This window comes from Gossypium hirsutum, chromosome D09 (genome assembly GCF_007990345.1).
Source record: "Gossypium hirsutum isolate 1008001.06 chromosome D09, Gossypium_hirsutum_v2.1, whole genome shotgun sequence".
NCBI classification, from domain to species: domain Eukaryota; kingdom Viridiplantae; phylum Streptophyta; class Magnoliopsida; order Malvales; family Malvaceae; genus Gossypium; species Gossypium hirsutum.
Window position 1 is genome coordinate 40,007,186 of NC_053445.1, and position 26,189 is coordinate 40,033,374.

At 34.5% G+C, this 26,189-nt stretch overlaps 3 protein-coding genes and 1 long non-coding RNA gene across 7 annotated transcripts; 2 read left to right on the top strand and 2 right to left on the bottom strand.

Annotated features, from left to right (window-relative positions):
* The first annotated feature begins 6,383 nt into the window (after window positions 1-6,383).
* LOC107891432 (BTB/POZ domain-containing protein At1g30440-like) lies at window positions 6,384-11,355 on the top strand. Its single transcript, XM_041100634.1, is given in 6 exon segments — window positions 6,384-6,880; window positions 7,018-7,161; window positions 8,534-8,603; window positions 8,874-10,103; window positions 10,624-11,126; window positions 11,128-11,355. Coding segments are annotated over 5 exon segments (1,899 nt in total). The 5' UTR covers window positions 6,384-6,880; window positions 7,018-7,102; the 3' UTR covers window positions 11,165-11,355.
* Window positions 11,356-11,585: 230 nt separating this feature from the next.
* LOC107891433 (THUMP domain-containing protein 1) lies at window positions 11,586-16,104 on the bottom strand. The gene is made up of 7 exons (XM_016816237.2): window positions 15,897-16,104; window positions 15,670-15,789; window positions 14,107-14,562; window positions 13,394-13,533; window positions 13,168-13,288; window positions 12,071-12,211; window positions 11,586-11,941 (listed from the first exon to the last, which is right to left on the bottom strand). Exons 1-7 carry the CDS (start codon window positions 15,972-15,974, stop codon window positions 11,858-11,860), a joined length of 1,140 nt encoding a protein of 379 aa, XP_016671726.1. The 5' UTR covers window positions 15,975-16,104; the 3' UTR covers window positions 11,586-11,857.
* Window positions 16,105-17,490: 1,386 nt separating this feature from the next.
* Window positions 17,491-22,766, bottom strand: LOC107891431 (uncharacterized). Of its 4 annotated transcripts, none has more exons than XR_001682218.2 (5): window positions 22,553-22,766; window positions 21,925-22,303; window positions 21,484-21,842; window positions 21,268-21,380; window positions 17,491-17,756 (listed from the first exon to the last, which is right to left on the bottom strand). It is a non-coding gene; the product is annotated as an uncharacterized lncRNA (long non-coding RNA). The 4 variants fall into 4 exon arrangements; XR_001682219.2 differs by having other exon boundaries at window positions 21,258-21,380; XR_001682220.2 differs by lacking the exon at window positions 17,491-17,756 and adding an exon at window positions 19,150-19,361.
* Window positions 22,767-23,758: 992 nt separating this feature from the next.
* On the top strand, window positions 23,759-24,463 carry LOC107892552 (putative F-box protein At1g67623). Its single transcript, XM_016817622.1, has one exon. The coding sequence runs from the start codon at window positions 23,759-23,761 to the stop codon at window positions 24,461-24,463; it is 705 nt and encodes a 234-aa protein (XP_016673111.1).
* The last annotated feature ends 1,726 nt before the right edge of the window (window positions 24,464-26,189 follow it).

A 26,189-nucleotide genomic window follows, 5' to 3' on the forward strand; every position in this document is an offset into this window, starting at 1 on the left:
CTTAGCAAAAGTTGTTTAACATAATTTCTAGCTTCATATTATATCATAAAACATCAAAATAAACACTTTTCACCTATGGGTATTTTTCCAAATATAAACACTAGGTTAAATTATTGCTAGAATAAGCTAAATTAAGCTACCGGGATCTCAAAAACGTAAAGAACATTAAAAACGGGGCTTGGGATCACTTACTATGGAGCTTGGAAGCTTGAAAACCCTAACTATGGCTTCCCCCCTTGCTGATTTCGTTCATATGAAGAAGATGAGCATAATTTGCCATCTTTTTCCCTTTTAATTCATTTTAATTACTAGATTACCAAATTGCCCCTAACTTAAAAATTTTCTATTTCACTTATCTCATGTCCATTTTTGTCTACCAAGTTACCAATGGTATAATTACCATATAAGGACCTCCAATTTAAAGTTTCATAACAATTGGACACCTCTAACATGTACAACTCAACTTTTGTACTTTTTACAATTTAGTCCTTTTGACTAAATTGAGTGCCCAAACGTCAAAATTTTCGAACGAAATTTTCACGAAATCATTTTGTGAAATTATAGACCATAAAAATATAAGAAAAATAAATTTTTTCTCATCGAATTTGTGGTCCCGAAACCACTGTTCCGATAATCTTAAATTTGGGCCATTACAATGACGGTAGTTGAGTCCGTGGTTAAGCTTGGTCTAGGGAAAGACAAGCTTGGGTCTTTCAAGTCCGAGGAAAGAGGCGTATGTGAAATGGATCACAAGGAAGATATTGTTGATGGCAATGGCAACGGTGACAATGGTGGTAATGAGAAACCACGAGTTTGGAAGAAGAAATCCAAGAGGAAAAGGGACAAGCTGAAATGCTTTCTCTGCGACGATCCACACATGTTGAAGAAATGTCCAAAGAAATTCTCGCTTAAGGAGAAGCAGGTGGATAAGGCCTTGGTACTTGGTTCGAGCGCAAGGGTGTCGAAGCCAATGAGGCCGAAAGCGAGAAGAAGCCAGTGGAGTGCTTCTTGTGTCATGGTCCGCATAGGTTGCGGAAGTGTCCGAGGAAGTCTGTCATCAAGGGGAACAATGGAGCAAACAAGGAGCCCAAGAAGCTTGGTTCAAGCAAGGGAAAAGCCGAAGCCAAGAGGGCAAAGAGGAGTAAAAAGAAGCGAGTAAAGTGCTTATTGTGCCGTGGTCCGCATGAGTTGCGAAATTGTCCAAAACAAGCCGGAGTCAAAAGAAAGGCAACATCTGAGCTTGGTGAGTCATCGGAGGGGCTTCCACCCAAGGAATAGGTGAGTTTGTCATCAGACTTAGAGGAAAAAGTTGCGATGAAAACAGTGAAGCTAGGACCAATAAGGCTCAAGTTGAGTGAAGCGTCGGAGTTGGCCGAGTTATCGATAAAGCTTCCACCTATGGAAGAGGTGGGTAGTGCATCGGACTTTAAGGAAAAAGAAGTGATGCATGAGGGACAGATGACCTGAGTAAATGCAAAGGTACATTCCGAACACTTTGATAGTGGATTGCATTCTAACTTGTTGACTTGGCGAGAACGTAGGGGCCCTTTTGAAGTTCTTGAGCAAAGAGGCCGAGACACTGTAGGCAAAGCGAAGCCAAGTGTGGTGAATCAAGAGGATTCTGTTCGAGTCAAGTTAGAATGTGGACAAGAGAGTGACATAACTTCTTGTCATCGAGATGTACAAACAAGTAGGACAGTTCAAGTGAAGAAGCAACGTAAGCCGAAGCAAAAGTCCCGAAGGAAGGGAAAAGCTAAAGCGTCGAAACGAGACAGAGGCGAATCAAGTCAATGCCATTCGGAAGTCGCAACGAGGACGTTGCGAGAATGGGTGGGGGAGAATGTCACGGGCCACAGTTCAAAGCCCGTGACCATCGCACCAAATGCATCCAATGAAGGTCTATTACTTAGATGGAGATCATTTGGCCACGAGAACTGGCCCGATTCAAAGAGCTATTAGAGAAGCCTATCAGATTGAAGCTTGGTTGGCCCGATAATGAAGACATGGCAACTTACGCTGATATGTAACTAATCTTAGAAGATAGAGGGAATCATATCTTGTAAAGATTAAATTAGATTTGATATGGCATATCTTGTAAATCCCTAAAATAAAGGGATATGGCTAATCTTGTCCGTCGATGTAAATGTATCTTGACCGTCGATTTTGAGAGAGCTCAACTATAAATAGAGAGCCTCCCCCTCAGTTTTACTCACTCCATTCATTGTTTCATTATTCTTTGTGAATAAGAGAATTGAGAGCATTTACTCAAACACTTTGCGACCGCTCTTTCTGTTGTTCTTTGGTTTAGCTTCTTTTGGCACAAATCGCTTTCGCTATTCAATTTGGTGCCTTGGAGGAGTTCTTTAAGAATCCTCACTTGAGTGAAGGCTGACTTAGGCGAGTTTGGACGAACGAATCGCCTAAGGCCGCACGGATCGCAAGAGAAAACTCTAGCCCCGTGACACTAGATCTTACTACGACTGAAGAATGATATAGCTTCAGAAGATAAAGTCACTAAGCCTCTAATGCCAAAACTAAGTATTCTTAAAAATAGAAGAGGGGGAAACATATAGTTGCAAATATTAATGTTGCAGTTGATTTTGAGGATGATGAGAATCATGTGCCAGTTGTTGCCTTAGTTATAACTGGATTTGTAAGCCATCCAATGCAAATATGACAAGATTGGTTGAGCACCCGGATAAACATGTAACTTACATTGATAAACAACTACAACATTTAGAAAGTCAGACCAAGATCCTAAGTAGATATGAGACATAAGTTCTCATTTATAAGGTTAATATACTTTCTCGTGAACTTTGATGCATCATTTGCATTTTTAATCAAAAGAATGGGGGAATGGAAGCCTGGAGTTAGGGGAGAGATTATGAGGGATTGGAATGAATTTTTTTAGGTGGTGATACTTTTGTTTTAATGGTTTAGTATACTAGTAATTTCTTTTCTAGGACGTGCTTAAAGTATGAATGTTGGGACGACTTGCTATGCTATGTTACTATGTTTTCCTTGTATTAAAGTTGATAGATTTCATAGATTTTTTCATAGTTGATAGATTGGATTAAGGGGCAGTGCTGTGTTGAATATCACATTTACCTTGCTTGAGATTGTAGTTATCTTTTTGGCCAAAAATGTCAAAGGAAGAGATTTTTAATGCTAGTTGCATGCCCTAGATGCAACTCGCTTTGCAATTAGATTGCTATGAACTTACCATCTTTGTTTGCATCATTTTGACAAAAAAGTCTTGGAATTTTTTTCATACATATCTTGGGAGATTTTTTGTAGCAATTTATTGGATTGGACCATTCTGAATTTAAGTCAAACAATGACTCTTTTGAAGACTTTTGACGTGATTGAGTTTCCTTAATTACAGAGATATTGTTTCAAAGATAGGTTCATTCCTAAAAGATATTTGTTATTTGATCCTATATTGAAGATCTACCTAAGCTAAATTCAAGGAGATTAAAGTTCATGATTGAAGATTTGGCAAGCCAATATATTGTACTGCAAATTGATATTATATTATCTTTTAGGTAAAACCTATCTACCAGTTGCAACCAAGAAGCACATCCAAGCAACTTTTAAATAGCACAAATCTTATTATTTTTTAATTCTTCCATATAACAATAAGTACCACCTAATTCCTCTAAGTAAACAATACATTTATGCATACCTTTTGTGCATTTATAAAGTTTAATGACGACCGTTATAATAAATGTAGATAATAGTGGTAGAACAATTGCAAAGTAATAAGAAAAGAAAAAAGAAATTCACTAATGTTGAAAAACGAATGAAACAAGAAGAGTTTCGACTATATCTATTTAAGGGTTGGAAAACCCTGTTCTAATCAAAGCCAAATAGAAGAAGAATAGTTCTATAAAGATTCAACTCGTGCTGTTTGGCCCATACCTATAACAACCCCAATCCAAATTTGTGCTTAATAGAGATTTGTGGCGGGCTATAGCCTCGGTCCTTTGTCCCCACAGATTCCTTTATTTTACCAATGTATTTTTTTCTTCAATAAGTGACTGGATTGGGTCACACAATCTCTAACAAACGACATTTTGAGAATTCTTGTTCGTGAAATCATCCATGGATAGTTAAAAAGAAAAACAATTAATTTATTATTCCTGGACTCGCAAAATCTTTTGTTTGATTTATATTGTATTTGAATTATTGAAAATGTCATAGATAATAAGTTGATATTAAATAAATTCAAATGTTTTTATGTATCATATTCATATTATTTTTTATATCAATTTACAACTACGTTTTTATATAAATAATGCCGTGTCTAAATTAGGACGTTGCAATCACAACCAAATTATATTGTAATGTAGCATTTTCTTCTTCTTTTTTTCAGGAATAAAAAGATTCTCAAAATTATTATCCATTTTTTATTTTAATTATCTTGAAAAAAATCACTTCTAAATTATGTGTGTTGACTGAATTAATAAGTGGAGTTTGCAAATAACGTTACGTTAATGTAAAAGACAAGTAAGGGATCCACATGGCCTAGCTGGACAAATCCCTAAAACAATATATTTAAACAAAAAAGTCATCATCAAAACTCACAAACTAACTTAATCTATTTTTCGATATAAAATTAAAAATTAATCTCTTATTTTTTCATATAAATTCTAGCCTGTTAGTATTTTTTTGGGGTCAAAATTTACGTAGTATCAAATATGGTCATTGAGTTATAATGATTTTCCCTTTTTAATTTGGTATGATTTTATAAATGTATTAATAATAAATTTTAACGAAATTAATGAAATAAAATAATAATAATTCAGATTAAATCTCGAGATAAAATCATGAATTTTGTTCAGGGGATTTTAAATTTTTAAAAATTAAAACTAAAACCCTTGTTTTAAAAAGGCTAAAAACATTCAAGTACATATCAAAGTTATTTTTCATTTAAAATAAATAAAATGTTAGAAATTAAAAGTATTTTTTATACAACTCACGTACCATTGATAGGAGTAAAATACTTCCACACCTAAGCAAGTAATTCTTGCAACTGAAGTCCATGTCGTGAGTATGGATGAACACCCAAACACTTGGGCTCAATTAAAAATAATTTTAATAAATATTTTTGGTAAAAAAGTTCTTTGTTCCTTGTTAATTTTAATATTGAGTAAATTGGTCCTCTCAAGAAAATCAAAGTAATTTAATTTTTTTTTAATTTTAAAAATAAACAACTCGTTATAATTAATCATAACGTTAATATTTCTCATCGATTGTAAACATTTTTCATTAGTGTAATACCAAATTTAACTTATAAATTTACATAGAATATATAAACATTAATGGTTAGATTTATTATTATACCAATAAAAAATATATATAATAAATGAAAAATATTAACGCGAAATAAACAGATATTACTCTCATTATTTTTAAAATTAATATCAAACCGAAACGATGGGACCAATATTTTAGATTGGCTCAGAGATAGAGAAAAAGAAAGAGAAAGGCAAAGGACCCACGTGGATGCATGCGGGCGTGAGCGGCCATTAATGCCCTCATATGTCGTTTTGTATGCAGACCCCCCTTGACTTTTTCACTGCGCAGTACCGTTTTTTCCAAGCTTTATTTATTTAATACTTCCTTTATAAATACTGGAACCATGGAGATTAGATTTAACAATAATCATTTCAACAATTTCATTTTAAACTCATACAATAAATTTATGTTATATATAAAATTGAAAATGTCTATTTATTATTTTTTATGGTTTGATTGCTTTTTTACGAATATATTCAATTATACATTTATAATATGAATGAATTTCTTGAATTTAAATAAATATATATAATTAAATGAATGAACATAGAAGTAAATCTAAAATTCATAGCAAAAATGAAAATATTAAGTAAAAGCAAATACTTTTCATTTTTATTAAAATTATTGATATACTCTTACAAATAATTTTAATTTTTCAACTTGAGACATTTTTTTTACTAATAAATTTATTTTCGAATTTTTTTGTAATTTATACACAAATGATGTAATTAAAAAACTACATATAGTGACTTTCTTGAAATCTAAATATAAATTTTATACAATGTAAATAATAAATTTCTTCCTAACTAATGTAACAAAATAAAAGATATCATAAATTCAGTCATTACTTTTTAACCACTAAAATTTTTATTTTAGTTTTTAAAAAGCAAAAAAAAAAAACATAAATGCTTATATATTACACAAGGATTTAAACATGGTTTTCACCTATTAAAACAAAGTGAAAATATTTACATCCACATTGATAAATTAAATGATAAAGAAAGAGTAATGTTGGGTATTCGTGTGGGATCCTCGTTACGTCCCCGTATATAGTAACATAATCATCATTATGGCTTTGAAAAGCATCAAAGGCAATGAATTATTATCATTTTCTTGGGGTATAACCGATAAAAAGAAGACACTCAAAAAACAGTAACTCACAGAGGTCCTCTTTTCTGCTTTAATGTATTCTAAAGGGCATTGAGTGATTTTTTTTTTTGTTCCTTTGTTTTCAAACTTTGGAATTTTCTTGGTGAGTGTTTTCAGGGGATTCTATTATTCATTTTGGGCTGGTGGGTTTTTGTTTCTTTTGGGAGGAGTTGACCTAAAAGGCTAACATCAAATTGGTGTCTGATTAGGGGATTCTCTGGTCTTAGGCAGGGATTTGAAGGTGTTTTTGAAGTGGGTTTGGTGGCTTTTTTTCTTCTTCTTCTCAAATGGGGTACATGTAATGAATCTGGTGATGGATTTCAAGCAATTTCTTTTTTCTGTGATTTACATGTTAAAGAAGAAGCTACATTTGGGTTAATTTTCAAGGTCTGTCCTTGTGAGAAAGAGCTGGGTTGAGCACTTCAGCTTGGTGCGTGTTTTTTGTGCAAGGGTTAAAGTAAAACAGGGGTTTTCGTTTTAGATTTAGAAAGAACCTTTGTTTTTAGGCCACTTCTGGTATATTGCCATAGACTAAGGGGTTCCCTTGAGTTTCCCATTTTGATGCAGGGTTAAAGTTTTTGTCTTTTGGATTCTGGAGTAGCCGTGTTTGGAATTCTGCTGCTGAAGCTGTTTCCATTTCCACTGCGAGAAAATGGCTTGCATGAAACTTGGATCCAAAACCGATGCGTTTCAAAGGCAAGGACAGGCTTGGTATGCACCTCATCTCTACAATTATATTACATCTCCATCTCCTTCTGCCTACATTTGTTCTGTCATTAACTATTGTAAGATGTTGCTTTGCTTTGCTTCATTTATTCTTGTGATATGTGTCAATTGTGTTTTTTTCTGTCATTTTAGCTTTTGGTTTTGGTTCAAGTTTTTGGGGATGCTTTAATGTTTGAATTTGAATGTATATGGATCAAGAGACATACAAATATGGCATGTTTTGGTTGTGGATTTGAGCGACCAAACTAGTTTTGCTTGATAAGGAAAGCTCACCCTTACTTATGTTGCTTTTGTTCCTCCGTTTTGTGTTTCATATTCCTAGTCTGAAACTCAAGTTTTCATACTACAATCAGTTAATTTCTTTGTAATTCATTCGGTTGCTGTAAAACTGTTAAAACGTTGTATACTCAGAATAAACTTTGTGAAACTAGTATTAGGTAAATAGACTTGTGTTATGTCATTGTTCTTTTCTGTTTTTTGGTTGACGTTGGAAGTAACTGCAATGATTAATGCTTCAATTTCCAGAAGGTGAGTAGCTTATTTGTCATCTACATACATGTAACCCATGAACAATATCTTTTCGACTCTTTTACATATATAACCTAGTTGACCAGTCTTGTCTTTTTTATACACTCTTTGGAAGAAAGCTAGCTACGCTTTGAATCTTAAGCACTTTAACGTATAGAAGCTATGATTGAGGTTGTGATGTGAAAGTACTAGTTAAACAATCAACAGAAAGGGAGATGCCCATGTGATAGGAGATTTTGATACCTACATTAAACCTTTATCTTATCCTTTTTGTTTATATTTCTTATGCTTACTTGTAGAATGTTACATTATGCATTTTGCGAACTATGATAGAATAAGTGACTGCCGACTGGGGATGACTACTTGGTTAGGCGATTTTAATATCATGTTTAGGTTAATAGTACTAAGGTAAAATAACATAATTCACTTTCTTTTTCCTTCATAAAAACCCAGTTTAATATCATGTCTGTTTTCAATATCTTAATTCCTTTTTCCTTCATGAAAGCTCATTGAGAATGCGATATTCTTTCTTATCTTCGGGTTTGCATATGCAGTATCCTAATATTTGGATGAGAAAGATATGGCTTGAAAGTTGATGCAGCAGTGCCCATTAAGATTGGTTATTAGTGTCTCGTGTATAATAGATGGAACCATTTTGTATTATTATATGATTTTATTTAGGATGTATGACAACTTTTTTATAACAAAAATATTTTATATTATGTAACCGAGTTTCTTTAGTTTGATCCTAAGCATCCTCCATCTCTCTGAGCATGTATTATTATATTTCTCTCTGCATTGAGCTTAGCGTGCATGTTATATCGTGTAGGTTCTGCACAACTGGACTTCCCAGTGATGTTGTTGTTGAAGTTGGAGAAATGTCCTTTCATCTTCACAAGGTATTTTTTCTTCATCTTATATAGAATTCATTCTGATTAGCCCCTTGTTGAAATTCACTGAATTTATATGTTTATACCGGTTTCTGCAAAGTGCTACTTTCCCATGCCTCATACATCTTTCTAAGACCTCTATTGGTTTTCATGAGATGAGCAGCAATGTCCCTTGCATGAAATTGTACCTATTGTGCATGCTTGGTAAAATGAAGTGTCTATTAGCAAATAACTGTACATCGTTAAGTTCTTACTCTTCTTAATCATCATTTGGTGCAGTTCCCTTTACTCTCTAGAAGTGGGGTTATGGAAAGACTAATCGCAGAAGCATCTGACGAAGAAGAAAAATGTTCCATATGCCTCCCTGACATTCCTGGAGGGGCCAAAACTTTTGAACTTGTCGCAAAGTTCTGCTATGGAGTGAAACTTGAACTCACTGCCTCAAATGTTGTGTACCTTCGATGTGCTGCTGAGCATCTAGAAATGACTGAGGAATATGGGGAAAGCAATCTTATTGTGCAGACTGAAACCTTTCTTAATCAAGTAGTCCTCCGGAATTGGAAAGACTCTCTAAGAGCACTTCAAACCTGCGATGATATTATCTCTTATGCTGATGAACTGAATATTACAAAAAGGTGCATCGAATCATTAGCCATGAAGGCGTCTACTGACCCCAACCTATTTGGATGGCCCATGATGGAACATGGTGGTCCTATGCAGAGTCCTGGTGGAAGTGTGTTGTGGAATGGAATAAGTACAGGGGCTAAACCGAAAAATACTAGTTCAGATTGGTGGTATGAGGATGCATCGAATTTAAGTTTACCTCTCTATAAGAGATTGATTTCAGTAATGGAGTCTCGTGGTATCAGACAGGAGATAATTGCTGGCTCGCTTACCTTTTATGCAAAAAGGTACCTACCTGGTTTGTACCGTCGTCAGGGTGCCAATGATTCTAACTCTAGTACCTGTCTTGCACCTGTGGCCTCAGGGGCTCCTCTATCTGAAGAAGATCAGAAGATTTTGCTAGAGGAGATTGATAGGTTGCTTCCTATTCAGAAAGGTCTTGTCCCAACCAAGTTTTTGTTTGGACTGCTTCGAACAGCCATGATTCTTCGAGCAAGCCCCTCTTGTATATCAAACTTTGAGAAAAGGATTGGGTTGCAGCTTGATAAAGCAACTCTGGAAGATCTACTGATGCCTAATTTCTCTTATTCCATGGAAACACTTTACAATGTCGACTGTGTGCAGCGAATTCTTGAGCATTTTCTTGCCATGGACCAGATCACAGGTGGAGCCTCTCCATGTTCGGCTGATGATGGTCAGATCATTGGGTCACCTTCATTAACGCCAATCACGATGGTAGCCAAGCTAATTGATGGGTACCTTGCGGAGGTTGCCCCTGATGTTAATTTGAAGCTCCCCAAGTTTCAGGCTCTTGCTGCTTCAGTTCCTGACTATGCCCGGCCATTGGATGATGGTCTATATCGTGCAATAGACATTTATCTCAAGGTACCATCCTTACTGCATGTAATTGCCACTTAATGTTTTCTTCAGTTTGATATGCTACAAACATTACTCCAACTAGTTTACTAATCCAAGAACTCGGCAGTTATGCCCAATTGTGATGGTCATACGTTCTAACCTTGTCCAAGTTAACCTTAGAGTCTCTTCTAAGATGTTTTGAGAATGATTGGATAGCTTTAAATTGGGTTAGGATAGGATTTGGGATTCCCCCATTAATTCAAGAAGATATAAAGCTCTCGGTGCAAGTTGTTTTTGTTCTAAGTTGCTTCTTTATCTGCTTGAAACAAAGTTAATGGGCCAAAAAGCCAAATCTTATATGCATTGATTATTAGAGAGCTTGAAATTATTTTGTTCTTAACTTTCGACTGTTGCATCTTAGAGAAGGTAATTTGAGAAGCAAAGAAAAGAAAAGATAATGATACAAGAAATCTTGGAACTCTTCAATCTTGATTGCTACAATTTTTGTTCAAACTTGTTAATTTTCCTATGCTTATCAAACTTGCAGTCACATCCATGGCTGTCAGAATCCGACAGAGAACAACTATGCCGGCTAATGGACTGCCAGAAGCTCTCCTTGGAAGCCTGTACCCATGCTGCACAAAATGAGAGACTGCCACTAAGAATAGTTGTCCAAGTCCTGTTCTTCGAGCAGCTTCAGCTTAGGACCTCAATTGCTGGTTGCTTTTTGGTTTCTGATAATCTTGATGGATCACGACAGTTACGAAGTGGGTTCACAGGGTCTACCGAAGGAGGGTGGGCCTCAGCTGTGAGAGAAAATCAGGTTTTGAAGGTGGGCATGGATAATATGAGAATGCGGGTTTCCGAGCTTGAGAAAGAATGCTCAAACATGAGGCAAGAAATCGAGAAGCTAGGCCGGGTAAAGGGTTCTAGCACTTGGGGAAACGTATCGAAGAAATTTGGATTCAAGTTGAAGTCTCAAATGTGCAGTGCGCAGGAGGATTCTGTAAGCAACCAGAAGAATGGAAGTGGAAAGATTGAGAAACTGAAAGGGAAAGCACAAGAAAAACACAAGTCCTGATGAATAATACAAATCTCAGAACCCCTTTTTTTTTTTTCTTGTTTTTTAAATCATCTTTCTTATCTTTGTCTCATTGTTGTTGTTTAGTTTGTACGTTTAACTTTATAATAAACTATAGCTTCCCACCTTCGATCCCACTGTACCCGTGTACCATATCTCTTTATTCTCTTTATTAAAAAAAGAAATATTTGATCCCCAGATCCTGACTTATGTTTATGTAATGGATGTAGATGATGGAACAAAATGTGATTTAATGAAACCTTTGCTTCATTCATGTACTGTCTTCCTCTATAACGCATCCATCATGTCAGATTAGTAAGCAATGTGCCATAATCCTCTACCAACAGTATGCAATCATATCATGATATAATTAAAATGAAAATTATAAGACAGCAAGGCTAACTTAGACATAGATGATAATTATCATGGAATAACAATCGTACATGTATAATAAATCATAATAAAAGGACTTGTCAAATACATACACCAGGGAATTGAAATGAAAGATATCCAAACCCCACTTATTTGGAAAAATAAAAATAAAAATGTCTTAAAAAAAAAAACTCTCTAACTAATAAAACCTAGATTCCTTACCTGATGAATTCTCTTTTCAAAATTTCATAAAAGAAGAAAAGCCATCCAACAAGTGTTTTTTAAGTGCTGCTGGAAGCTCCATCAATGGAACCAGCATCTCTTTTCCCTATTGCTTAGGTGATGTAAGTTGCCTCAGGTTATATTTTGCCAACTCCTTGTACTTCTCAACAACCCCAATCAAGCAGATTGTCTGAATCAGAAAATAAATGATAAAAAAATTAGTGAAACGGAATACTGAATTAATGATCTTACAATTAGCAAATTTTCCCCCCAAAGAAGTTCCACATTCTAGTCTATAAACAAAAGTTAATGCACTCACCTTCACTATTTCAACTACAATTGTCATATCAGGATTGCTAAGATCAACTTTGTGTGGTGCAGGTACAGACTTTGCAACTGAGTTTATAATTTTCATCCTTTCAATACCAGAATTTGCACGCGCCTCGTACAGTACAGCAAACTGCACAGAATAAAAGTTAACAATCCCAGCACATGTTAATACATTTCAATTTTATTAAACCAAAAGGATGCTATCATTTATTCATGTAGGGTCCTTGACAAAACAAAACTAACCCCTATATGATATAAATGTATGTTTTCCCATAGTACATTATTTGACCACCTAAAAACCAAATTAACAGATCCACTGCGAACAAATCATCAAAAGATTGGTTCAAGTTAGCAATCTTGCAAACCAAACGAAGGCATTTCAAATATTTAGAAAGTTTCACATATATTGAAGTGGATAATGAGTCGAATGGCTTGTCAGGAATAAATTGACAGCTCCTTTTATAGATAACTTGAGGCCTAATCTTATACAGAACTTCCAACAAGCAAATAGTACAAGACATGGAGTCCAAGAACACTAATGGATCAAATACTGATTTATAGCCATGGTTGTCAATCTAACAATTTTGAAGACCATTTTAATTTCCTGTCAAATCCACACAGGTGAAAACTCATTTGGAAGCTACTACTTGCATTCAAAAGGTTTAACAGGTCCAAAGTGTTAATTCCCTCACAAAATTAAAAATATGTCCCATCTGTCATTTTGGAAAGCAGCCACATTGAGCTAAAACAGAAGTTGAGGCTTTAAATCATGTAGCTTGTGTATGAATCATGCATTTGGATTGTGTCAAGTGTAAGTTTGATTCATGTATGTCTTAATGGGATCAAGCAAAGACAAACAATAGAGATGCTTAAAGAACATTTAAAACATAATCTTTTGTACAAATACAACCATGTTTTATAGAAAGCAAGTTCAAACTTGATGCACCTTGTCCCATTCTATGAATTCAACCAACTTAATTTGAATATAGGTTCTTGTATTTTTATGGGAAACTAACAAAGCACGTAATTAAATATTTTACCACAAGCAAATCAAAATAAAAAGAATGGGATTCATCTATTTCATACCTTCCTAGGATTCTGTGTCTCCACTGGAAAATACTGCTCAATGAGAGGCTTCATTGCTCTTGTAATTTCCTCTTCTGAAGAATAGCATGCTACTTCAACAGGTAAGACTCTTAAAATGAACCTAAATAACAGAAACAGTAAGAATTTAGCTTGCTACTACCAAGATGCCATTTCCTATGTGCATGTGCTTTGTATATTTAACATAACATGCAAGTGAATAATGAACCTTGACATGTGCTTCCTTGTGGATGCAGCTGAAGTCATCATATGCTGCACGATATCTTTGGGGCTAGGAACTCCATCTCTCTTCCGCATTTGCACAAAGACAACACCATTACAGCCTGAATCAAGGTTGAAGAACAGCCTCTGTTTGAACAGGATGCAAAGGGGGGAAAAGGGTTCAAGTAAAAGAAATAACGGAAAGAAAAAGGAAAATGCAATAATGCCTTGCATCACCTATTTGTTCACAAGAGATGACAAGAGCTAATTGCATGAAAAAAGTTAGACAAATTCAGCACTAAAAATGGAAACTGAACATGGAAAAGTAAGTAATAATTCATTTCTAAACAAATAAAAGAACCAGATGAACCATGCACAAGGTTGATAGACAAAATGCAACAAGCTAGTAGGTCTTGGTTTTTATTAGCAAAATTGAATCTAAACCACAGAAGGAACAACCTCATTTGTATTACTTCCATCTTGCATCATAAGGAAATACATGAAAAATAAAACTTACAAGAAAAATACCTTATAAGCATTTTTTAGTTTACTTCTTTTTCTTTTCAACAAGTATATAATTGCCTTAGTTCTTCCACTTTCATGATGTCACCATCCAAATAAAACGCTTTTCTTTCTAAATGTATTTCTCCTCCTTCTGGCATCCATTAATGATTAAACTGCATAATCAATTACAAACTTTAGCAGTCGTAGCTTACTAACCTTACTCTTGTCTCCAAGCTCATTGAGCTCAGCTTCAATAAGCTTATCAATAGATTTCTCTTTTTCATTGGTTGCACTCTTTGATGTATCTGTTTCAAGGCATTGTTTCTTTGCTGGTGGCTCCTCCGAGTTATCTGCTTGGTTTTCAATATTTGCCCCATCCTTCTGATTATCACTGTTCTCTTCAGTTACCTTTCCATGGCACACATCATCTGAATTCGGATGATCCAAATCTTTATTTGTTAAACTCTCTTGACTAGCATCAATTTCTTTACTAGCATTTGATTTAATAACTTCCTCTTGTCCTTCCTCCTCTCCTTCACCATCACCCTTGTCGTCGTCATCATCACCCTCATCATCACTATATGAGAAAGTAATCTTTTTATTTAGAGGCTTGTTTGGTAACACTGCAGGTTCCTCTCCGAAATCCTTTCCATTAACTAGCTCTTCAAAAAACTGTGCGAAAGTAAAATAACCAGAAGTTTAATGGAAACACACAAAAGAATAGCATGGGTTGTATTAGCAATTGCCTTAACTCAAAAATAGGAACAAACACTGTTTACATGGAGATGGCATTTCAAGGCACTGTACTCATGTTGACACAGCATTGCAGAGATATTGGTTTAAAATACAATACAACTCCAATTCTGTATTTAGATTAAGAACTCAGCTACTTCACATGAGCCAATTCAAAGATGAAAGAGAAAATACGTAAAAGATCAGAGATGACGACAGGGTATTGCTGGCCAAAGGGAGAATGTTATAAAACCAAGAATCTTTGGATCTAAGAAATCCTAACTATGAATTAAGCATAAACTTACACTCAATATAATTAAGAAAGAGAAGGCAAGGAAGAATTGAATGACCATAGGATGAAGTAGAGAGACAATGTGCGAAAAGAGGAATAAATGGGTTCCAAAGCAAGCAATAAATGGGTTCTCCTATCCACTATCACCCTCTGCTATTTTGATGTACTTATTTTGTGTATAATTTGATAGAATGGAACTCCCAGAGCATTATTTCAGGTGTAAACAAGCAAATCTAAAAGCCTGGTTATAGTTACAATAGCATACACCTAACATCTATAATGGTAAGAATAATTTAGTAAACCAACAATGAAGATCAGCTTTGATTCATAGTCTTAAATAATAATTCATGAACAAAAAGTCACAACTTTTATCACATATCAATTCTGTAATAAATATATATATTAACAGAAGCTTATGTGATTCTAAGATTCAACTTCACATTAATAATTCAAAAATCAAATCTTTAATGATTTTTTTCTGACATAAAAAATTAAAAATGCCCATCAAATATACAGTTTGCATATAGAGAAAGAATAAGCAAGACCACAACTTTGGAACATTAATTAGAAACCCAGAAAATAAACCCAGCAACCATTTAGTATATAGAAAAAGGTAAAACTTAACCAAGGAAATTGAATTACAAACGAATACCCAGATGGAAAACCATCAATTTAATAATCAGAAATTAAGTTTAATAAAAAAAGGGGTTCAATAATAAGCTTAAAAATATGAAATATGAAGAGAAAATGCATACAGAATCAATAACATCGAGAGCTTCATGAGCAGCTTGACGTTCTCTGCCACCATCACAAGTGATAAAGAAACCTTGAACTCCAGGCCTTAATGGGTATGCGCCTTTCTTTTTAACTGCTTTCTGTTCCCAAAAAAGAAGAAAAAAAAAGAGTTACAAGAAACACGAAGAAAAAATGAAAACATAAGGTGCAGAGTAAAAGAGAGAGACTGGGTGTGGTGGAAGACAACATTGTGGGGAAGATACTGCTTCCTCTTCTTGCCTTTGTTGGTGACAGTGCTGGGCTTTGCTTTGTTTTCAGTAGCCATTGGAGAGTTCGGTTGTAGTCAAATTGCTTCTCTTCTACTTCTAAACACCAGTTCGACGGGCGCACGATTTTATACAAGGTACGAGGGTTTTGATAAAATATTAAAATTTTGAAAATTTATTTCAAGTTCTGTCTCTAAATAAATTAGGGAAAGTTGGATTTTAAGATAGTGCACTTGAAAAAAAATATAATTTTTTAAACGATGATGTGACATAATATTAGAATGTAGTGTCATGACATGAATTAAAATTAAGAATAATTATTAATTTTCAGAATATTGTGAGAAAAATATTAAGTTTAAAGATTAATTTAGATTAAAAAAATTTAAAAACTACATTAATAAAAATTATTGATTAAATATTATTTTATTCCTTTTTGTTATGGTTACTCTTATTTTGAGATTTTAATATTTAGGCTCAAAAGTAGTTAATGTATTTTAGCATTTAGGTTATATTGGAGTTTAATTGGAATGCTTTTGTGCAGGAAAATAATTGTCCTAATAAGCTTAAGATGGTGGTTCACGTTGCAACTTCTCTAAGGCTAAGTCGCAACATGGCTGGAGACGATGAGCTAAGAAGTGGTAACTCATCAGCAGAAGTTGTAACGTTGTGATGGGTGTAGCCAAGGATGAGCAACTTAAGAGCCAACATTGCGATGTTCGTTTGATGTTGTGATGTGTTGAAGTTAACTACTTAATCCTGATGGTTACTCAAGGTTAAAAGAGGAAATTACAAGCCAAGGCTTGACTTCATGATGATGAAGTTGCAACATTGTGAGCATATGAGCATTTTAATAAAGACACTTCAATTTTTCCACGCATTCAAACTCCAAGCTATAAATACCTACATTTTGCATAATTAGGGGAGATTAGACTTTTTAGAATAGTTTGCTTATGCTGGATTTAAATTTGGATTTGGATAAATTAGTTGGAATTCAATGTAATATATTATAAAATATGGATTTATCAAATCTAAAATAAGAATTTCAAACTCATTACTAAATAGCAAGTAGGTATCTTAACAAATTCATAGATTTGAGTTAAATTGATAAGCTTACATGTTTTAGCTTCACAATCTAAAGCATGCATTTAGGCTAGAAAAATTGGAGATCGACCTTAGAAGGGATTAAACCAATTTAATGTTACTGAGTCGATTGAGTTGAGAGACTTAACATATGTCGAATTTATAGGTGGGAGACATGATTTAATGACAAACCTTAAGATCTAAGGTGAGTTAAAGGTCAAGAGGACCTAGGGTCAGTAATTATTCATCAAATCAATTTAGCACTCCGTTTCATAATCATTAGATTGATTAATTGAGCATCATCGAAGCTTGTTAGGGAAAGTTTAATTAGCGTTAAAGTTGTCTAAATGTCTCGTTTAGCCATTAATGAAAATATTTTGCAATCCTGTCAACAATTTTAAACTCGATTAGATTGTTGTTTACTTTGTTTGTGCTAGAGTCTTCAAATTAGTAAAGATTTTACCATCACCCTCCCTTAAGGTATAATCCTCAATATTTTCAAAGAGTATTTTATTGTAACAAAAATTACATTGTTACTTGACTTCGTATACTTGGGAATATGTCATAATTTTAAATTTTTATATATTTCTGACAAACAAAAAGGATGAATCATTTATTAAGATAAATAATTACCAAAATAAAAAAAAGTGAAACTTTGAATAGTCTGCTACCCTAGCACGCTTGTGTCTGCCGCCTCTAGCAAGTTTTTAGGTTTTCTTGTTTCGTCTGTCTTTTCTTCTCGATTTCTTGCGTTTTTGCCCCTGGAAAAAGTATGGAGAATGAATTAGCCCAATTAACAATTAATGAAGAGGAGGATGATGTTATTCAAATTCAAGAAAATCTTGGAACTGAAAGAAGATAGCAGTTTCTTCAATTGGTGGGGTGTTTTCTTACAGCAAGTATAACTCATTTTCCAGCCATGAAAAGTACTATGGAAAATCTGTGGCATCCCGTTCGAGGAGTTCGAATTCGAGATCTGGTGGAAAAAAGGTTTTTATTTCAATTCTTTCATCATATGGATATGGAGAGGGTTTTGAAAGGTTCCCCATGGACATTCAATAATCACTTGTTGATACTTTATAAATTGAGGTGGAAGGAGGATCCTATGCAGGTCCCTTTAGTGTTATCCCCTTTCTGAGTTCAGATTCATGACGTTTCTATTGGTTTGTTTTCTGAAAACTTAGCAGTTAATCTAGAGAATTTTTTGGGGAATTTTATGGAATATGATATGTCAAATTTAGGGAAAGAAAACAGGAATTTTTTGAGGATTAGGGTCCAAGTTGATATCAGACGTCTTTTGAAAAGAAAGAAGTTAATCGAATTTCGGGGGAAAAAGTCATATGTTCGTTTTAAATATGAAACATTGACACTTTTTTGTTTCTTTTGTGGAAAACTGGGTCACAATGATTCTTTTTGTGAGGCAAAAATGTTGATTGGAATGGAAATTATAGAAATATCAATAAGAGCACAATCCCGAAGAGCCCTGACTATGAATAGTGTCTGACTACGTGAAGATGGGGAGGGGTTATAGATGGAATTCATGAGGGAAATAGGGGATTTGCAAGTGGACCACAGAGAATGGAGCATAAGAAGAGTTATGGGAAAACAGTTGATGAGACAAGGAAACTTGGTAGAATGGCATAGAGGTGGTTTCGTTTTAAATACGAAACTTGGTAGAATTCAAATGGAAAGAGTTCGATGGAGATGTGGTTTTGTGAATGGCATAGAGGTGGATCCAGAGGGAACTAGAGGAGGGCTATGTTTGGCTTGGAGGAATGACGTCAATATTTCTTTGAAAAGATTCTCTAAAAGACATATTGATGTGATAGTGCATGATAATGAGAGGGAGGTTATGTGGCGACTTACAGGCTTTTATGGGACTCCGTACGTACGAGACAAGGAAGATTCATGGGCTGTCTTGTAAAATACCTATAATGGAGAGAATATCCCATGATTTGTTTGTGGAGATTTTAATGAAATCATGTATGGCTTTGAGAAAAAAGGAGGTATGCCCCGTGATGAGAGAATGATGGAAATGTTTCGAAAAACTTTGGAATTATGTCAATTGAACGATATGGGATTCGCGGATAGATGGTTCACATGAGAGCGAGGCAATCTCCCAAAAACAAATATACAAGAACGTTTGGACAGAGGTTGCAAATAAGGAGTGGATTTCTTTGTTCGCTGAAGTAAAAGTTCAGCATTTGGTGCATTCTTTTTCTGATCATTGTCCTCTTCTAATTGATACAAAGAAGGAAATAAGACAGCAGAATGAAAATAGTTTCAAAATTGAAAACTGGTGGTTTTCGGAGGATTCCTTTGTTGCTGAAGCTGAACACTTATGCATGATGTCAACAGGTAATTTCCTGCATAATATGGAATTATTAAAAAAGGGGCTAGAAAATTGGGCAGGAAAAATTCTAAAGAATAAAAAAGGGAAAAAGAAATATTTAACAGCAAAGTTATCCGAGTTGCTTGAAGCTGAAAGGGATGATAGTATCATGGCGGAGATGATAGATACGAGGATTCAGCTAAACTTGGAGATTGAGAAGGATGAAAGATATTGGGAGCATAGGGCTAGACTGAACTGGCTCAAACTAGGGGATAAAAATACAGCTTTTTTCCATAGTTAAGCAACTCAGACGCGAAGGAAAAACACGATCAAGAGTTTACAAAACGGACAAGGTGGGGATACGAAAAATCTACAGGAAATGAGAGAACTAGCAATGTCCTACTTTCAGAATTTATTTGCATCAGAGAATCAAGAAAATTTCGACTACTTGCTCTCGGGTATTAATCGATGTATTCATGAAGAGGATAATAAAAGGCTTACTGCATATTATACAGGAGAAGAAATTCGTGAGGCTTTATTTGAAATGGGACCCACTAAGGCGCCAGGTGAAGATGGATTCCCAGCTATCTTTTATCAGTAGTGCTGGCATTTTATTGGAGAGGAAATAGTTTCATTTTGTCTACAACTCTTTAACAGAGATATAGAGGTCAGTTCAATTAATACAACTCATTGTACTCATTCCAAAAATTAATAACCCAACAAATATGTCACAGTTTAGGCCCATTAGTTTATGCAATGTTATTTATAAAGTAATGGTGAAAGCTATAGCGAACAGATTTAGAGGGGTGATAGATAAATGCATTGATAGTGCTCAAAGTGCCTTTGTGCCAGGAATATTAATTTCAGATAATGTTTTGCTAGCTTACGAGATATTGCATTCTTTAAAGAAAAAAAGAAAGAAGAAAAAGGGTTATATGGCAGTAAAACTGGACATGAGTAAGGCTTATGATAGGATTGAATGGGTTTTTATCAAAGAGTTAATGTCTCGAATGGGATTCGCTCAAAGATGGATTGATAATATTATGAAATGCATGACTATTGTTTCATACAAGGTTGTGATTAATGGAAATGTTGGGTTGACATTCTCTCCATCAAGGGGACTTCGATAGGGGTACCCTTTGAGTCCGTTTATTTTCCTAATATGTGGAGAAGGCCTTTCCAGTCTCATGAGACAAGCAACATATGAAGGACTATTGAAGGGTGTCAAAATAAGTAGAAGAGACCAGATAACGCACTTATTGTTTGCAGACGACTGCATACTTTTTGAAGAGGCAACATGCAGAGGGGCTAATGCACTCAAGGCAATATTAAGCGAGTATAGAAGATTCTCGGGGCAATGTGTGAACTTTGAGAAATCAACCATCTTTTTCAGCAAAAACACAATTGAGGAAGAGAGACAACGGATTGTCAAACTTGCTTGGAGTTCGAAGCTCAATGGAACCAGAACGTTACCTTGGCTTGCAGAACATGGTGGGACGGAAGAAGGTTTCCTTTCAGGCTTTGAAAGACAGACTAAAACAGCATATTGACAACTGGAGTACGAGTTTTTTATCACAGGGTAAAAAAGAAGTTTTTATCAAGGCTGTTTTGCAAGCAATTCCGACTTATTCAATGGCTTGCTTCTTACTCCCGAAACCCTTATGTGACGAAATGGAAGCAATTATTGTGAAATTTTGGTAGGGAAAGGGTCATGGAAAAAGGGGAATTCATTGGAGCTCTTGGAAAAATATTTGCAGTTTAAAAGAAAATGGAGGTTTAGGTTTTCATAATCTTAGCCAGTTTAATATTGCATTGCTTGCCAAGCAGGGGTGGCGTCTTTTTAATTATCCGAATTCACTTTTAGCCAGGGTTGTTAAAGCAAAGTATTATCCACAAACTGATTTTTTAAGTGCAGAGTTGGGGAATTTACCTACTCTTACCTGGAAGAGTATCTGGGCTGCAAAGGGACTTCTCATTCAAGGGATATGTTGAAGAGTTGAGAAAGGTAACAACATATCTATTTGGACTGATTGGTGGATTCCAAGGATCGAACCTAGCACATGGCAGAGCAGTTATCAAAATGGAGAGCTGGAAACTGTATTCGATCTAATTGATGGAATAAATAAGACGTGAAAAATGGAGGTCGTTATTCGTACCTTTCAAATGGACATTGCGCAAAAAATTTTACAGATCCCACTTGCCAAAACAGACAGTGAAGACATGCTCGTTTGGAAGGGATAACCGTCCGGAGAATTCTCAGTAAGGAGCACTTATAAACTATTACAATAAGCTAATTCGGATCCTAGTAATTTATTACAGACAGATTTCAAAGATTTCTACAGAAAATTATGGAGCTTACAAATACCATCAAAAATTCTAATTTTGGCCTGGAGAATATCCTGAAACTATATTCCTACACTAGTCAATCTTCGATGCAAACTATTAACCACAAATGTGAGATGCCCTCGTTGTGGCTCCGGGGAAGAGAACAGTCTCCATGTCTTCCAGCAATACCCTATAAGTAATGAAGTTTGGCAGAATATTAATATGTCTTGGGTTACATCATATCAAGATCAAAATACAATGACATGGCTTACTTGGGTCTTCGAAAAAGGAACCAAGGAACAATGTCAGGTGTTTTGCTGTGCCTTATGGGTGATGTGGAACTCGCGAAATCAAATGGTGCATGAAAGAAAGTTTGTATCAGAAAGGGATCTAGTACAGAAAATACAGACTTATTTAGCTGAACTTAAAGAAGTGGGAAAGGAAAAACATACCTGGAAGACTGTCAAAATACAGAGACAAATGAATGAGAGAATGCAGGACATAATACTTTTTGATGCATCTTTTGATGCAAACAGGTACAAATCGGCATCGAAAATTATTGTACGAGACCGGAGGGGAGAGATAAGAGCCTTAAAAATAACCCTTCATTCCAACATATCATCTTCGTTTCTTGTAGAAGCTTCAGCATGCCTACAGGCAATCAAGTTAGGCATAGCTATGGGTCTCCGATCAGTTACAGTCATGGGAGATTCAAAGACAGTCATCAAAAAATGTCAAGCGACAGATATGGATAAGTCGATTATTAGAGCGGTTATCAGAGATATTCAGAGTCATATTTCTCGATTTCAAGAAATTATTTTCCAGTTTATTCAAAAATCAGAAAATTATCAAGCCCATAAACTAGCGAAAGAAGCATTAACAAAAGGGGAAGAGAGGAACCTGGTTGGAAATGAGTTGATCTGCAATGAAGGATGTCTGCAGGAGGAATGGGCAAAGAACCCGGACTAAAGAGTTTTCCAAAAGAAAGAGATTTGAAAATGATAACAGACTGAAGAAAAATCTTTTTGATAACTGTTATCCTCTAAACAGCTGTGACAATTCAGCATGAAAAGATGGGGTTTTAATTGCGTCTAGCTGTTAGATTTGACTGGGTATTAATTACTGTTCTTGATTTTTCATCTTCCGATTTGCTTTTTAGGGTCAGTTTCCATGGGGCAAACTTTGTAGCCCATTTTTTGTTTTGTTTTTGTTTTATGTTTGTTGACAGTTAGAACTAAGCCCAAACTTCTTAGGCATTTTATTGGTTTGACTCTTTATTTATAATAGCCCAGTCATATTATTCAAAAAAAAAAAAAGATGAATCATTTACCATTCCAACTTCTTTTATAAATATAATATTATTTATTTTTAATATATTTTATTAATTGATATATATATAATTTATATAATATTTTAATAGAAATATAAGAACTTTTAACTATATTTAACTTTATATAATTTTAATTTATATTTGCATGATTTTAATATATTTTATTGTATATATATTTATTGTTCTTATTCTTTTTTTATTATCACCACTACTATTTGAATCTAAACATATTTCTCACAATTAATATTAATTAATATCACCACTACAATATTTAATCTTACTACTATAATAATTAAGCACTGCTATTTTTATTTTCATTAAAATTAATTTCATTATCCATTCAAATAGAGGCTAACTATCTGAAGCATTCCAATTAAAATCTAAATTAAATAGCTAAACTGATCAACTTAAACTAAGCATCTTCTTATAAGTTTGATAAAGTGATGTTGAAAGTAAAAATCGCAAATTTGTAGAGTAAAGACTAAAGGTAAGTTTCTTCAAAAAAGAATAAAGGTAAGTAGGCACTCCACACCAAAGAAAAGGTAAACAAGGTTACCACGCTACTTTCAGATTTTAGAATCTTTATTATTGAGTATAACAGTCGCCAATATTAACCAAGAAACTAAAATTTGTATGAAATCCTACCGATTCTAGGATTTTGTTTTCCTAACTTTACACGGTCTCTAATTCCCTTCTTATATAGCTTTTCCTTTTATTCCCTTATCCTTGTATTGCAGGCTTTGATTTGAGACCAGCTTCTTAATAATCTCAAAACTATGACGACAAACATCACGAGCGACATTGTGACATCTCTTCCAGAACACATGCTGTCCGAAATTCTCAAGCATGCGGCGTCCAATTCCATCGCTGATTTCATCAACGTCAAGTTATGTTGTAAAGCTTTTGAACGGGCATCAAACTACGAAAACGTTTCATTGGATAGAGTTAGCTTAGTTCCGTGGCGTAAATGCGAGAAAGGCTTTCAAAAAAGATGTAAAGCTGCCAACAATGCTGAAGCTTTATACAGGAAAGGAATGATCAATTGTTTTAGTCGAAGGAAATCGGAGTCCGGCCTTCGTTATTTGAAGAAAGCAACCGAGAAAGGTCATGTGGAAGCCGTATATACTTACGGCATTATCTTGATTTGTTTGGATGGTGAGCTAAGGAAACAAGGACTTCGAGTTCTATCATCCCTTCATCTTCCCAAACCTAACGAAGGTAGTTCCAGGATGATTGCGAGCTGTCGTTCAAAAACGGAGAAGTTTTTGAGGTGCATGTGGGTGCATGTTGCATTGACAGGACCCAAAGGGATTTGCTGCAATTGTGATTGTGACATTGAGGAAAAACCCAACCATTCAACTTCTAAGGAATGCCAAACTTGGGACGCAAGCAACGACGTCGGCCATTGTTGTGATTATTGCTTTTGGGACCGTGAAGCAAATGTGTTTTGTAGTTTGCTTAGGAAATATTTAGTTAATTGAAGTCTAGTCCCCGGTTGGCCTAGTGCATGTAATCTAAGCTCTTTCTCAATATATTCTTTTAACACACCATGAAAATTCAACCAATCAAACTATACATGATGACATGTCATCAATTTTTTTCTTTTTATTGCATATTGTGGATTTGGAAGATGAAAATTCAAGTAGATATGCTTAAAAGTAAGCTTAAAAATATGAAATATGAAAAGAAAAAGCATACAGAATCAATAACATCGACAGCTTCATGAGCAGCTTGACGTTCTCTGCCACCATCACAAGTGATAAAGAAACCTTGAGCTCCAGGCCTTAATGGGTATGCGCCTTTCTTTTTAACTGCTTTCTGTGCCCAAAAAAGAAAAAAAAGAAGAGTTACAAGAAATACAAAGAAAAAATGAAAACATAAGGTGCAGAGTAAAAGAGAGAGACTGGGTGTGGTGGAAGCCAACACTGTGGAAGATACTGCTTCCTCTTCTTGCCGTTGTTGGTGACAGTGCTGGGCTTTGCTTTGTTTTCAGTAGCCATTGGAGAGTTCGGTTGTAGTCAAATTGCTTCTCTTCTACTTCTAAACACCAGTTCGACGGTCGCACGATTTTAAACAAGGTACGAGGGTTTTGATAAATTATTAAAATTTTGAAAATTTATTTCAACTTCTCTCTCTAAAGAAATTAGGGAAAGTTGGATTTGGAAGATATAAATTTTTATACTATGATATGGCACAATATTAAAGTATGGTGTCATTACATGAATTAAAATTAAGAAAAATTGTTAATTTTTAGGATTAATGTGAGAAAAGTTGTTAAGTTTAAAGATTAATGTAGATTAAAAAAATTCAAAAACTATGTTGAGAAAAATTATCAGGTTTAGGGACTAAATATCATTTTATCCCTTTTTATTATGGTCAGCTCAAAAGCAGTTAATGTAACTATTTTGTTTTAATTTATAGTATTTTAGCATTTAGGTTATAATGGAGTTTAATTGGAATGTTTTTGTGCAGAAAAATAATTGTCCTAAAAAGCTTAAGATGGTGGTTCACTTTGCAACTTCTCTAAGGCTAAGTTGCAAAGCGGCTGGAAGAGATAAACTAAGAAGTGGTGACTCAGCAGCAGAAGTTGTGACGTCGTGATGGGTGTAGCCAAGGATGAACAACTCAAGAGCCAACGTTGCAATGGGGCACGTTTGAAGTTGTGATGTGTTGAAGTTAATTGCTCGATCTCTAATGGTTACTTGAGGTTAAAAGACGAAATTACAAGCCAAGTCGTGACGGTGAAGTTGTAATATTGCGAGCATCTGAGCATTTTAATAAAGACACTTTAATCTTTTTACGCATTCAAGCTCCAAGCTATAAATACCTACATTTTACATAATTAGAGGAGATTAGATTTTTTTAGTATAGTTTGCTTATGTTAGATTTAAATTTGGATTTGGATAAATTAATTGGGATTGAATGTAATATATTATAAAATATGAATTTGTCAAATTTAAAAATATTTTAAGAATTTCAAATTCATTACTAAATGGTAAATAGGCAACTAACAAATTTGTGGATTTGAGAAATCATCATGAATGTTATTTCTAACTATTTTACTATTTAAGTGTTATTTGATAAACTAAAAAATAGAGTGTTACAAAAATTAAGCATTGAAAAAATAAGTACTAAATTCAAGTTATAAAATCTATTCGATATACTTTTTTAAAATTAAGTATGAAACATGATTAGACTTTTTGATAA

Excerpts from the sequence above, each read along its gene's own strand:
- LOC107892552 (XM_016817622.1), top strand. The coding sequence starts at position 23,759 with ATGACGACAAACATCACGAGCGACATTGTGACATCTCTTCCAGAACAC.
- LOC107891433 (XM_016816237.2), bottom strand. The coding sequence starts at position 15,974 with ATGGCTACTGAAAACAAAGCAAAGCCCAGCACTGTCACCAACAAAGGC. Across the intron at positions 13,289-13,393 it reads ACAAGGAAGCACATGTCAAG|GTTCATTTTAAGAGTCTTAC; the intron begins GTTCATTATTCA and ends TCTGTTATTTAG. Across the intron at positions 11,942-12,070 it reads TTGTAGTTGAAATAGTGAAG|ACAATCTGCTTGATTGGGGT; the intron begins GTGAGTGCATTA and ends TTTCTGATTCAG.